General features: G+C 40.6%; 1 protein-coding gene across 1 annotated transcript in view; it reads right to left on the bottom strand.

The window, feature by feature from the left end:
- Positions 1–2,248: 2,248 nt before the first annotated feature.
- Positions 2,249–13,506, bottom strand: part of TEK (TEK receptor tyrosine kinase) — a 161,266-nt gene continuing 150,008 nt past the window's right edge. The window contains exons 19-23 of the mRNA XM_063914095.1: positions 13,411–13,481; positions 12,274–12,314; positions 4,602–4,698; positions 3,184–3,283; positions 2,249–2,612 (exon numbers count right to left, since the gene is read on the bottom strand). Of these exons, the coding sequence (XP_063770165.1) occupies positions 2,538–2,612; positions 3,184–3,283; positions 4,602–4,698; positions 12,274–12,314; positions 13,411–13,481 (384 nt within the window). The 3' untranslated portion in view covers positions 2,249–2,537. The remainder of the gene's footprint in view (positions 2,613–3,183; positions 3,284–4,601; positions 4,699–12,273; positions 12,315–13,410; positions 13,482–13,506) is intronic.

Here is a 13,506-nt window from a genome sequence, read left to right on the forward strand (position 1 = left end):
GAAACATTATCACCGCATTTGGCGAAAATATGTAGCGTGGTGCGAGGATCGGAGGGTTCCGACGGAGGAATTCCAACTGGGTCGTTTCCTACATTTCCTGCAATCAGGATTATCTATGGGTCTCAAATTGGGATCCATTAAGGTTCAAATTTCGGCCCTGTCAATATTCTTCCAAAAAGAATTGGCCTCTGTCCCTGAGGTCCAGACTTTTGTCAAGGGAGTACTGCATATACAGCCTCCTGTGGTGCCTCCGGTGGCACCGTGGGATCTAAATGTAGTTTTAGATTTCCTCAAATCCCATTGGTTTGAACCATTGAAAAAGGTGGATTTGAAATATCTCACATTGAAAGTGACTATGTTACTAGCCCTGGCCTCTGCCAGGAGAGTATCTGAATTGGCGGCTTTATCTTATAAAAGTCCTTATCTAATCTTCCATTCGGATAGGGCAGAACTGCGGACTCGTCCGCATTTTCTCCCTAAAGTGGTATCAGCATTTCATCTGAACCAACCTATTGTGGTGCCTGCGGCCACTAGCGACTTGGAGGACTCCAAGTTGTTGGACGTTGTCAGAGCCTTAAAAATATACATTGCAAGGACGGCTGGAGTCAGAAAATCTGACTCGCTGTTTATATTGTATGCACCCAACAAGTTGGGCGCACCTGCTTCTAAGCAGTCGATTGCTCGTTGGATTTGTAACACAATTCAACTTGCACATTCTGTGGCAGGCCTGCCACAGCCTAAAACTGTAAAAGCCCACTCCACAAGGAAGGTGGGCTCATCTTGGGCGGCTGCCCGAGGGGTCTCGGCATTACAACTCTGCCGAGCAGCTACGTGGTCGGGGGAGAACACGTTTGTAAAATTTTACAAATTTGATACCCTGGCAAAGGAGGACCTGGAGTTCTCTCATTCGGTGCTGCAGAGTCATCCGCACTCTCCCGCCCGTTTGGGAGCTTTGGTATAATCCCCATGGTCCTTTCAGGAACCCCAGCATCCACTTAGGACGATAGAGAAAATAAGAATTTACTTACCGATAATTCTATTTCTCGGAGTCCGTAGTGGATGCTGGGCGCCCATCCCAAGTGCGGATTATCTGCAATACTTGTACATAGTTATTGTTAACTAATTCGGGTTATTGTTAAGGAGCCATCTTTAAGAGGCCCTTTCTGTTGTCATACTGTTAACTGGGTTTAGATCACAAGTTGTACGGTGTGATTGGTGTGGCTGGTATGAGTCTTACCCGGGATTCAAAATGCCTCCCTTATTGTGTATGCTCGTCCGGGCACAGTACCTAACTGGAGTCTGGAGGAGGGTCATAGGGGGAGGAGCCAGTGCACACCACCTGACCTAGTAAAGCTTTACTTTTTTGTGCCCTGTCTCCTGCGGAGCCGCTATTCCCCATGGTCCTTTCAGGAACCCCAGCATCCACTACGGACTCCGAGAAATAGAATTATCGGTAAGTAAATTCTTATTTTCTCTCTCACCCTCCACTTACCAAGTCTGGCTGGCCGTCACTGCAATGCTGATTCCACCACTGTTCAGCTGTCTGGTCCCGTGTAGCTCCGCCCCTCTATTCCGTGTAGCTCTGCCCCCTCGTGACGCCGTAGCTCCGCCCCCTTTTCGGGCCCGCGCTGCACAGCACACAGCCCGCTGTCACAGGTGATTGGGGGGGGAGAGGGAGGACAGGCACAGCAGCCGGCAGCTAGTGGCCATCCTCACCTCCTATACTGTAAGGTAGGGTCTTGCACCTGACTGCTGCTGGCGCTGGGTATGGAGTAGCTCCCTGCAGCAGATGCAGTTGACTCCGCCCAGCTCTGTGACTCCGCCCAGCGTTACGAGCACAGAGTCACAGATTAAGGCAAATATATAGGAGATGCTAAATTTTTTGAGCGAGATAGTGAAACCTTTGTTTTCTGATGGCTCAATGTACGCAAACTTTGTTTAATAACACAGTTATTAAAAATATTGTATTAAATTACCTTCAGGCTGTATGTATAGGGTGCAAATGAAGCATAAATGCATTCTGTTCTTAGACTTGGGTCCCATCGCTATGAGATCTCATTATGGTATGCAATTATTCCAAAATACGGAAAAATCTGATATCCAAAATATTTCTGGTCCCAAGCATTTTAGATAAGGGATACTCAACCTGTACTTATTTTTGTCCATTAAAATTGGTGAATTAGAAAATTTTATGTCAAGTTTTCCCTTCCAGAGCCACTTACAGAAGCATATAAACAATGGAGACTGTTTTGCGGTTTTAATAATCATACATAAAAGTGTGTTACAGTAACAAAAATAAAGGCAGTTATCAAAATGTTAATACAAGTTTTCACTCATAAAACATTTACCATTGAGGAAATTACTGTAGCTTTCAAAAGTTTGGCAATTCTACCTTAAAGAAGAAATGGTATTTACATAGTTCTTTAAACATTTACATATGTAGTACAAAAACTCTGTATTCTACAGATTATAGACATTCTTGAACAAAATGTTATTGCACACCCATAATTTGTCTTCCTGGAGAAACGCACAAAATCTTATGCAGCTTCTTCAGCCGAACAGTCAATGCCAGCATAGGCAAACTTTTCATAAAGTGTTGTATTTACATAGGTCTAGAGAGAAAAAAAGAGAATATGTACCGCACATATATTTACAACTTAAAATCATCAAATTGAATGCAGTAGTAACAGGATTATGTATCAAGTTCATACTGTATGTGTATCTACTGAAGACCATCTAGATCAGTACTATTACCAAATACCATAACCAAAGTACCATAGACCAGTGTAGGCTACAAAGCAATACTAAAAATACTATTCTATATAATCTCCATCTACACATCCATATGTTCTAATAACTACTGTATATCATGTCAATGTGAATTACAGTAATGAATTGCAATATGGAAGGGAGCATTTCATAATTGCTGATTACTATAAAGTGGGATTCAGCAACCGCTTAATGTATAGGCTTATCTTCTTTTCATATGATGTGTTCCAAATTGATCTCTGCATAGACGCATCTACGTCAGCATGATGCTGAAAGATAGCCCTATCTGTTATAAGCAAAAAAACATATAACTAAGATTTGCCTTAGTTTGGATTTTTTTCTTTCAGTCAACATTGCATAAATGTTAATCTTAAAACTTGTACATTGCGGTAGCGGCAATTTGCAAGTGCTTACCTTTCTCTCCTCGAGCATTCGTGTCAGAGACACCAGTATTTTGGAAAATGATGGTCTTTCATATGGCTTCTCACGCCAACACTGACACATAAGGTCATACCTTTAGTCAAAGAAACAGAGATTACTATGGATGCACTTTGTTATGGAATTTATTTGGGCGGGGCAGAATATTTTCTCTGAGTGCCTGTGAAAATGTTTGTGTATCATTGTATGGAAAGGCTGGCATGGCTGCCTTAGTGCAAAAAAAAAAAAAGTGCTCAAACACAAAGTGCAAAATGGTGCAGTCAATCATCGGGTCCTCCCAAAAAGAGGAAAGGCCCTTCAATATACTGTATGACCACTGGAGCCAAAAAAGGCTCATTGGGTGCAAGGATCTATAGAACCTCCTTCACTAGGGAGGGTTACTTTTCCCTGGAATCCTGCCTAAAGTTATAGATTAGTGGCTGAATAACATAATTTTTTTTTTCCTCTAACTTTTTTCTTTGTGCTCATATACAACAGGGATGTGTAGGCAGGGGAGTCATACTCCCTGTCAAACTCCTGAGATTTTCTATAAAAATGATTAGAATAATACAAAGAAGATATTTAAAACATACAAATCTTTGTTTATTGTAATCCTTTTTATAGCTAACACCAGCTTTGTGGAAAGCCATGCAGCTGCAGGGAGATGAGAGATGAGGCGGCAGCTCTGCCACAGTTCTACATTGAGACTGCTTTGCAGAGCTGTTGGTAGGGTCACACCACAGGCAGTAACACTGCACAGTAAGGGAGTTAATAGAGGCATGCCTCTGAGTGTGGAGGGTGGGACTTGTGCACTGATGGACCTGGCTGTGTCATGTGACCAGGAAGTGCACTGTACTCAGAACTCAGTCAGCAGCAGCAAGAGAAGACACTGGGATGCAGGTAGGAGACTCAATGGACACTGTAGCTTAGTGTAGTGAGGGGAGAGTTACAGTCAATAGGGGGTGAGACATGCTCCCAGCATTCAGACCCAGCCATTCACCTCAATGCACGACACTGATGTACAATAATGATATATTCCACTACTGCCTCTTCTTTTGCCAATGAGCAAAAAGTGGGTACAGTTTAGTTCACATCTGTATTGAAGTTGTAATTTAAACATTTTTTTTCCTCTGACATTAAAAATTAATGTCTAAAGAGAAATCAAAACCACTATTAAAATATTTGTTTTCCAAAGAAAGCTTTTAAGGAATGTAAAAAGCAAAGCTATATATGTTTTTATAAAGTGTTGTGGAAGTGTGTAATCTTTCCATCAGGCATTTTAAAAACGGTTTAATACCATATAGAATATCGCTATTGACTCAGCTCACAGCTGGATACTTTAGTAACCCAAGGTGAGGGGATCTTTACTGCAATGAATTAGACATACAGTACACAGAATAGAATGGATTACTTACACCTCATCATCGCAGTTGAGAGGTTTTTCAAGTCTGTACCCTTGTGGTAGCTTCTCATACAGTTCTGCACATGTCATACCACAATACGGAGTCCCACCTGTAAGCAAAACAGGTTAAGAAGCAGGTAGGTAAGAATTTTCTGGTGGGATTAAAATGCTGCACATTGCTAGAAATTTTACCCAGAGAACTGAAAGGTTAAAATTGTAAATTGCAAGAGGTTTATGGAAAACCATGCTGTCCTATATGTGGGACCCTGCCACAATGACGTCTTACTTTGGGTATTTTAACAGTGTTTTTTCCAGGGATTTCTGTAACAGGAGCTTAATGTATCCGGTTGGTATATAAAGGTGAAATTCAGAAAATTAGAATATCGTGCAAAAGTAAATTTATTTCAGTAATTCAACTTAAAAGGTGAAACTAATATATAAACTCATTACATGTAAAGTGAGATATTTCAAGCCTTTATTTGTTATAATTTTGATGATTGTGGCTTACAGTTTAAGAAAATCCAAAATCTCAGAAAATTAGAATATTACATAAAATCAATAAAAAAAAAAAGGATTTTAAATACAGATGTGTCAGCCCTTTGAAAAGTATAATCATGCATATGTACTCAGTACTTGGTTTGGGCCCCTTTTGCTTGAATTACTGCCTCAATGCGGCGTGGCATGGATTCTATCAGCCTGTGGCACTGCTGAGGTGTTATGGAAGACCAGGATGCTTCAATAGTGGCCTTCAGCTCTTCTGCATTATTCGGTCTCATATCTCTTATCTTTTTCTTGGCAATGCCATAGATTATCTATGGGGTCAGGTCAGGTGAGTTTGCTGGCCAATCCAGCAAAGTAATCCGACGATCATTGAACCAGGTTTTGGTACTTTTGGCAGTGTAAGCAGGTGCCAAGTCCTGCTGGAAAAGGAAGTCAGCATCTCCATAAACCTTGTCTGCTGAAGGAAATATGAAGTGCCCTAAAATGTCCTGGTAGATGGCTGCGTTGACTCTGGACTTAATAAAGCACAGTGGACCAACACCAGCAGATGACATGGCTCCCTAAATCAACATAGACTGTGGAAACTTCACACTGGACTTCAAGCATCTTGGGTAGTGTGCCTCTCCATTCTTCCTCCATACTCTGGGACCTTGGTTTCCAAATGAGATGCAAAATTTGCCCTCATCAGAAAAGAGGACAATGGACTACTGAGCAACAGACCAGTTCTTTTTTTCTTTAGCCCGGGTAAGACGCTTCTGACGTTGTTTGTTCAAGAGTGGATTGACAAGAGGAATACGACATTTGAAGCCCATGTACAGGATCCATCTGTGTGTGGTGGCTCTTAATGCACTAACTCCAGCTTCTGTCCACTACTTGTGAAGCTCCACCACAAAATTGCATGTGATGAGTCTATATAATAGTTTCACCTTTTAAGTTGAATTACTGAAATAAATGAACTTTTGCACGATATTCTAATTTTCTGAGTTTCACCTGTAAGATTTGGGATACTAATTTGCAGTGTGTTGGGTTTTAAATAGGAGTTTTGCAATGTTTTTTGTTTGGATAAATCTGGCGACTTGAAAAATCACCCAAAATCATGCTAAAAAGCTGCAATTTGACAAGATCACTACATGATAAATTTCCCCTTCATGTGCACAATTTAATGTTGAATCTAAATTATCTAAGAAAAACTACAGCTCTTTAAGCAAATATCGTTGCTTCAGTTTTAGTATATTTGTTTTTTTTAGGAATGCCCATTGAGAACTGCTCAGTACAGTACATTGCTCCCTAATAAATATTGCTGCAGTATTCCTTGAGTTTACATTTCTTTAAAAATACTGGTGATATACTGTCATGTGTTCATGAAATCATTCTCTGAAGTATCTTTGGCAAAATAACACCTCAGGAGGACCACCTTTTTGGCATTGGTTTTACTAGGAATCCTTTTTGTTTGCTTACTGGGCTCGGAACACCAGGCAACACCCCTAATTTTTAAAGTGGACCCATGTTGCCACCCCACAAATGGCACAGCATATCATTTGTGTTGCGACTAAGGGGGGGGGGGCAACAAGCGATATCACAGCACCTGTTCTGCACTTGTGTGGCACCCTGGAACAGCAGAGGACAACAGATAATGAAAAAGTTTTAAAAGTAATTCAGTCCTATCATTGAGTGGGGGAGTATCTGGTCTCAAACAGTTTTTATACCACACGTAGGGGGTGGGCAGGAAATGAGACAAAGGACAGAGGCAGATGAGCAGTGTGCAGAACTGAGATGGAGGGCACAGGCTAGTGTCCAGGAGAAATGCAGTCTGGGGACCGTGGACAGGCGAAAGGGGGGTTCCACGGTCCTTGGCATTATGGAGAGAAGAGCAGCGTGTGGGTGTTGCTATGAAGAGAGGGAGAGCCCATATCTGCAGTGTAATATGGAAGCCAGCACCTTCAGTGAGAGATGGAGACCGCAGTGTGAGAGCAACGGTATGCAGAGTACAGTGAAAGGAACCAAGGGGGATCCCCACCTTTAGGTGTACCCTGGGAGAATGACGCCAGGTGTGAGTCTCGGGAGAGGATGTATCTGGGTGATTGGTTGTAAGCCACACAGCATGTTAAAAGGCCCCCATCGGCTAGAGTCCTTGTTGTGTCCCATTTAGATAAGCTGTGAGAATCTACAGTGAATAGGGGAAGTACACCGAAGAGAGTCCCAGTTTGCTGCTGTAGCACTACTGGTCCCAGGAGATACTGGTATGTATTGATGTGCACCATTGATGCTGATGCAATGAAGTGCTGTATTGGAAGATGTATCTCAATGTCTGCTGTAACCGATAACGATTAGTGTGCTGGAGGAGAGGAGCAAGAATGCAAATGTTATTCCTGCTATTACCCTGTTTTGGTATTTTTAATAAACTGTTTATGCGGTTTTTGATGAGATGGCCTGGTGCCCAATTCTTCTGTGCTGCATTGGCACTTGTAGTCCACTACAACACACATGTAATTAAACTCCTGAGTATTCAGGGGACCCACTGGTACCTTTGCCTTACCCATGACCAGCCGGAGCAGAGTAAGTGTGAAATATATTAACTGTGACAATGCAGGCGTATTCTGCCATACCCAGTACCAGGTGGGTTTTACACTTGCAAGCGCAAACCCCCAACAATCTGAATTGACTGCACCCAAATCAGGATCTATAGTATGTTGGGCCAGGTTTATGAGAGTAAAGGATTTTGTTATGATTTTGACCTGTTATTGCCACCTGAATGCAGTGGTAAATACGTTCCTCTAAGGCATGGGTCTTCAACCTGCGTCCGTCCAGCTTCTGTGAAACTAAAGATGACAGTATGCCCTGCCGCAGTTTTGCTATTAAGGTATGCTAAAACTGAGGCAGGGCATGCTGGGATGTGTAGTTCCACAGCAGCTGGAGGGCCGCAGGTTGAAGCCCATGCTCTAAGGCAGAGGTTCTCAAACTCGGTCCTCGGGGGCCCACACAGTGCATGTTTTGCAGGTCTCACAGAATCGCAAGTGAAATAATTAGCTCCACCTGTGGACCTTTTAAAATGTGTCAGTGAGTAATTAATACACCTATGCACCTGCTGGGTTACCTGCAAAACATGCACTGTGTGGGCTCCCGAGGACCGAGTTTGAGAACCTCTGCTCTAAGGCATTAATCCTTTCTTGTATTGAGCAAGACAAAATCAAGCCCTATTACCAATTTCGCTGAAAGTCTCTCTTTAATACATATTCCTCTTAATCAAAGATTGATTTTGATTATGTACAAAGAGCATATACATTTTTTAACCACGATTCACACATAAATGGAATTTTTTATTGATACTTGATAGTACAGAACCTAAGACCCACAACTCAACTTTCTATTCATTTATGGTGCAAACAGGGGACGACAGCTATGTGGACTGCAGATGAGGGGGGTTTGGTGCTCATTCACATACTACAACAGCTAGCTTTCTGCTCTTCCCAGCAGGCACATAGGCTGGTACATCTGCAGTGAAGCTCATTTCACTTTAAGAAGCTAAACAATTTAAAATAATAAAAAAAGAATGACATTTACAGAACAATTTAGATTTAGTATCATTACCTTTATGCTGTACTAAGAACCCAACTGAGACTGTTTGCACATGTTCCAGGCCTTGCATACGCTCAAAATAAAAATTTTGCTATGTGCCCCAACAGTTAGAAACATAGAATTTTACGCCAGATAAGAACCACTTGGCCCATCTTGTCTGCCCCTTTTTTTATCGTTTAGGTAATCTCAACCCTTTTTTAACCTTAATTCTTTGTAAGGATATTCATATGCCTCTACCACTTCTGATGAGAGGCTATTCCACTTATCCACTACCCTTTCTGTGAAGTAATTTTTCCTTAAATTTCCCCTGAACCTGCCTCCCTCCAGTTTCAGTGTATGTCCTCGAGTTCTAATAATTCTCTTCCTTTGAAGAATGTTTCCCTCCTGAACTTTGTTAAAACCTTTAGTATATTTGAAAGTTTCTATCATGTCCCCCCTTTCCCTTCTCTCCTCCAAACTATACATGTTAAGATCTTTTAGCCTTTCCGGTTAAGTTTTGTGATCTAGGCCATGCACCATTTTAGTTGCCCTTCTTTGTACACTCTCTAATGTATTTATATCCTTCTGGAGATATGGTCTCCAGAACTGGACACAGTATTCCAGATGAGGCCATACCAATGACCTATACAGTGGCATTATTACTTCTTTTTTCATGCTACTGATTCCTCTCCCTATGCAACCAAGCATCTGACTTGCCTTTCTCATTGATTTGTTACATTGCTTTCCTGCCTTTAAGTCACTTGAAATAGTGACTCCTAAATCCCTTTCCTCCTCAGTAGTTTCCATTATAGTACCCTTGATACTATATTTAGCCTTTGGGTTTTTGAGACCCTAGTGCATGATTTTGCATTTTTTAGCATTAAACTGTAGTTGCCACGTTCTTGACCATTTTTCAAGCCTAGCTAGGTCATTAATCATTTTGTTTTACCCCTCCTGGTGTGTCTACCCTGTTGCATATCTTTGTATCATCTGCAAAAAGGCATACTGTCCCTTCAATACCATTTGCAATCTCACCTACAAAGATATTAAAGAGAACTGGTCCGAGTACAGATCCCTGGGGTACTCCACTGGTAACATTTCCCTCCATAGATTGCACTCCATTTACTACAACTGTCTGTTTCCTATCCTGCAATCAGATTCTTATCCATTTAACTGTTTTATAATCCACTACCACACTTTCAAGTTTATTTAGCAGTCTGCGATGTGGGACATTGTCAAATGCCTTACTAAAGTCTAAATATGCTACATCTACAGCTCCCCCATGATCTATTATTTTCATCACAGAGTCAAAAAAGTCAATAATATTTGTTTGGCATGATCTCCCACCAGTAAATCCATGCTGTTTTGGATCATGTAAGTTGTTTGATTTAAGATATTCCACAACTCTTTCTTTAATAATTTTTCCATTACTTTCCCTGCTACTGATGTAAGGCTTACTGGTCTGCAGTTACTTGCTTCTTCCTTGCTTCCACTTTTGTACGGTGGAACTACATTCACTCTTTTCCAGTCCTCTGGAATGGCACCTGTATTTAGTAACTGGTTAAATAATTCTGTTAATGGTGCCACCAGACCATCTTTTTGCTCTTTTAGCATCCTTGGGTGTATCCCATCTGGCCCCATTGATTTATCCACTTTTAGTTCTGTAAGTTCTGTTAGGACCTTCTCCTCTGTAAATGTACTTTCATCTACTTTATTTTTATAAATGTCCTTGCAACTTAACTGTGGTCCCTCCCCTTCTGTAGTAAATACTTAGCAAAAATAATTATTTAGGTAATCTGCTATTGCCTTGTCTCCCTCCACCAAATTCTCACTCTCTCTCTCTTGAGTCTTATTATTCCTCCATTTGATTTTCTCTTTTCATTTATAAAAAAGTTTTGCCCCCTTTATCTACTGACTGGGCCATTATCTACTCAGCTTCTGCCTTGGCACGTCTGATCACTTTCTTAGCATCCTTCCGTCTGTCAAGATACACCTCTTTGTCATTATTATTTTGAGTCTGTTTGTATTTCCTAAAAGCCATTTTTTTTTGCTTTCACACTAGTTGATACTTCTTTTGTGAACCACACTGGCTTCCTTTTCCTGGTGCTTTTCCTAACCCTTTTGATACAAAGGTCTGTTGCCCTTAGTATTGCACTTTTCAGTTTTTCCCACCTCTCCTTCACCCCCTCCAAGTTCCTCCAGTCCGACAATTAATCACTTAAACATCTCCCCATTTTTGCAAAGTCAGCATTTCTAAAATCCAACACCTTTGTTTTTGTGTGACAGGAGTTGGATCCTGTCTTTATACTAAACCATACTGCTTGATGATCACTGGATCCCAGGTGCTCACCCACGTATATGTCGGATATCCTGTCACCATTTGTAAGAATTAAATCTAATATTGAGTCTTTGCGAATGGGCTCCCTCACCAATTGCTTGCGAGATGCTCCCTGTAAGGAATTTAGAAATTTGCCACTTGTAGCTGAACTTGCAAAGGACCCCTCCCAATTTACATCAGGTAAATTAAAGTCTCCCATGATTATGACCTCTCCCTTTAAAGCCATTTTAGAGATGTCCAACAATAGGTTCCCATCCAAATCCTGCCCCTGGCCTGGTGGTCTATAGATCACCCCAATGCGAATAATGTCCTTCTCCCCGGTTTCTGTGGTGACCCAAAGGGCCTCAGTTTTGGCTTCAATATTTTGTATTAAAGTAGCATTTATGCTTTTTTTCACACACATTGCTACCCCTCCTATTCTTCCCATTATATCCTTTCTAAATAAAGTGTATCCTGGTATAGCTATGACCCAGTCATGATTCTCATTGCACCATGACTCTGTAATTGCCACAATATCCAGGTTATCCCATGTCATTATCGCAATTAGCTCTGGAATTTTGTCTCCTAAGCTCCTAGCATTTGCACACATAGCTTTAAGAATTTTGTCTGTGCATCTGTTATTAGTAGCCATGTCCAGACAGTACAAAATAAATAACAAGTTTAAAGTTGAAATTACCTGTCCTTTACACCACGACTACACCTCACTAAATGTAAAGATATAGTACACCTGACCACAAATGGCCAAATGATCAAGGAGGTAAACACCAGACAGCATGCAGTAATAAACTGTTTCACTGAACAACTTCCCCACACATGCAATGCCAATGATAAGCAAATCAAAAAGATATATATAAGTTTGCATAAGAGAGAACTATAGTGAGCAGATTGGGGATGTCTTTTCTTAGTCTAAGAAGACAGATAATATGCATAAGATGAATTACATACTTTTGAGACATTAAGGCAGTCCTTATGTCATAGTTTTGGTGTGTTGTTGTTTCCCTTCTGTTTACCTTCGGTTTAACGCAGGCATAACGCTAATATTATAATAACACTTTTATGTCAGCACTTCTATGGAAGTACTACCAGCCTTATACTAGACCTTAAAGTTGCCCCTGGTTGCTTGTTTATCATGTTTCCCCTATGTCTGTGTGGGTTTCCTCTGGGCAATACAGTTTTCTCACACAATCCAAAAACATACTGCTAGGTTAATTAGCTTTTGACCATAGTGTGTGTATGTTATTGAATTTAGATAGTAGGCGATATTAAAAAAAATGATTATTATCATACTCACCCAAACTCACAATTTCCCATAATAAAACTCCAAATGACCATCTATAAAAGAAAAAAAAAAAATAATTCAAGGAAATTGAATAGATCACCAGGTAGCAAATCCTAAGGAGGACTGCCAACTATAGTATGAAATACTTATGCTAAAACAAAATGCACCAACAATTACAGCACAACTCATTATAATGTAGACAAGTTGCAATATTAAGGCAATGTCAGTTTCACCTTAATTGTACGAAATGCTATCATAGTACATTAAAAAAAAAAATATGATAGGTCTTAGTAATTTGATATGTAGCCCACTTCTACTAATTTACATGTGATGTGTGTGTGTGTGTGTGTGTGTGTGTGTGTGTGTGTGTGTGTGTGTGTGTGTGTGTGTGTGTACACACACAGATATACAGCCCAGGCTAAAACATAATTCAGAGACAGTAAATGCTGATAAGAAAGTTAGAAGTTAATGTTTTTATGTAAATATAAATATGACATTGTCATATATTGTACATAATGATGAGCTATAGTCTTAGACTGGGTACACAATTTTGGCGATATGCACCATATATATATCGTTGATCCAGTGGATCGTTCGTATCGTCCAGTGTGTATTCAGAATATCGTTAACGATGCACGCTCCAGCTGTACAATATCTTTCGTTTTCAACTTGAAATCTAAAGATATTGTACAAGACATGCCGTCTTGTGCACCTAGATTTCAAGTGCACCTGGATGTGGGCGCATGCCATCACTGAAGAGAAGTGTGTATGAAGGGGGGATCTTGCATGATGTCACATCTGATGTCACATCGGCAAGTGTGCACCCAGCCTTAGATTATTAGTCAGCACTGTTCTGTTTAATGAGAAAATAATTAACAAGTCTCACTTATGGCACTGCCATGTGTATCAGAAAGTGTGCTATTAGGCTCAGTATATAGACCATTAGGGCACAGCATTTCTGTTACACCAAGATTGTAAGTTAGTATATACTGTCCGCTTACCTTCTATACATCTATAAATATATGTTTCTTTAATGTCCTAATGTCCTTTAATGTCCTAATGTCAATGTCCTAATGTCAATGGAAACAGTAAACGCCATTGATTGCTTGATATATATATAAACAGAAAAGGCAACAGCCACACACTTACACATCACTGTTTGATGTATAAACACTGTAGTTCAAAGACTCAATTGCCATCCATCGAACTGGAAGCCTTCCCTAGGAGAAACCGTAAGATCAATAT

Source organism: Pseudophryne corroboree, chromosome 1 (assembly GCF_028390025.1).
Source record: "Pseudophryne corroboree isolate aPseCor3 chromosome 1, aPseCor3.hap2, whole genome shotgun sequence".
Classification (NCBI taxonomy): domain Eukaryota; kingdom Metazoa; phylum Chordata; class Amphibia; order Anura; family Myobatrachidae; genus Pseudophryne; species Pseudophryne corroboree.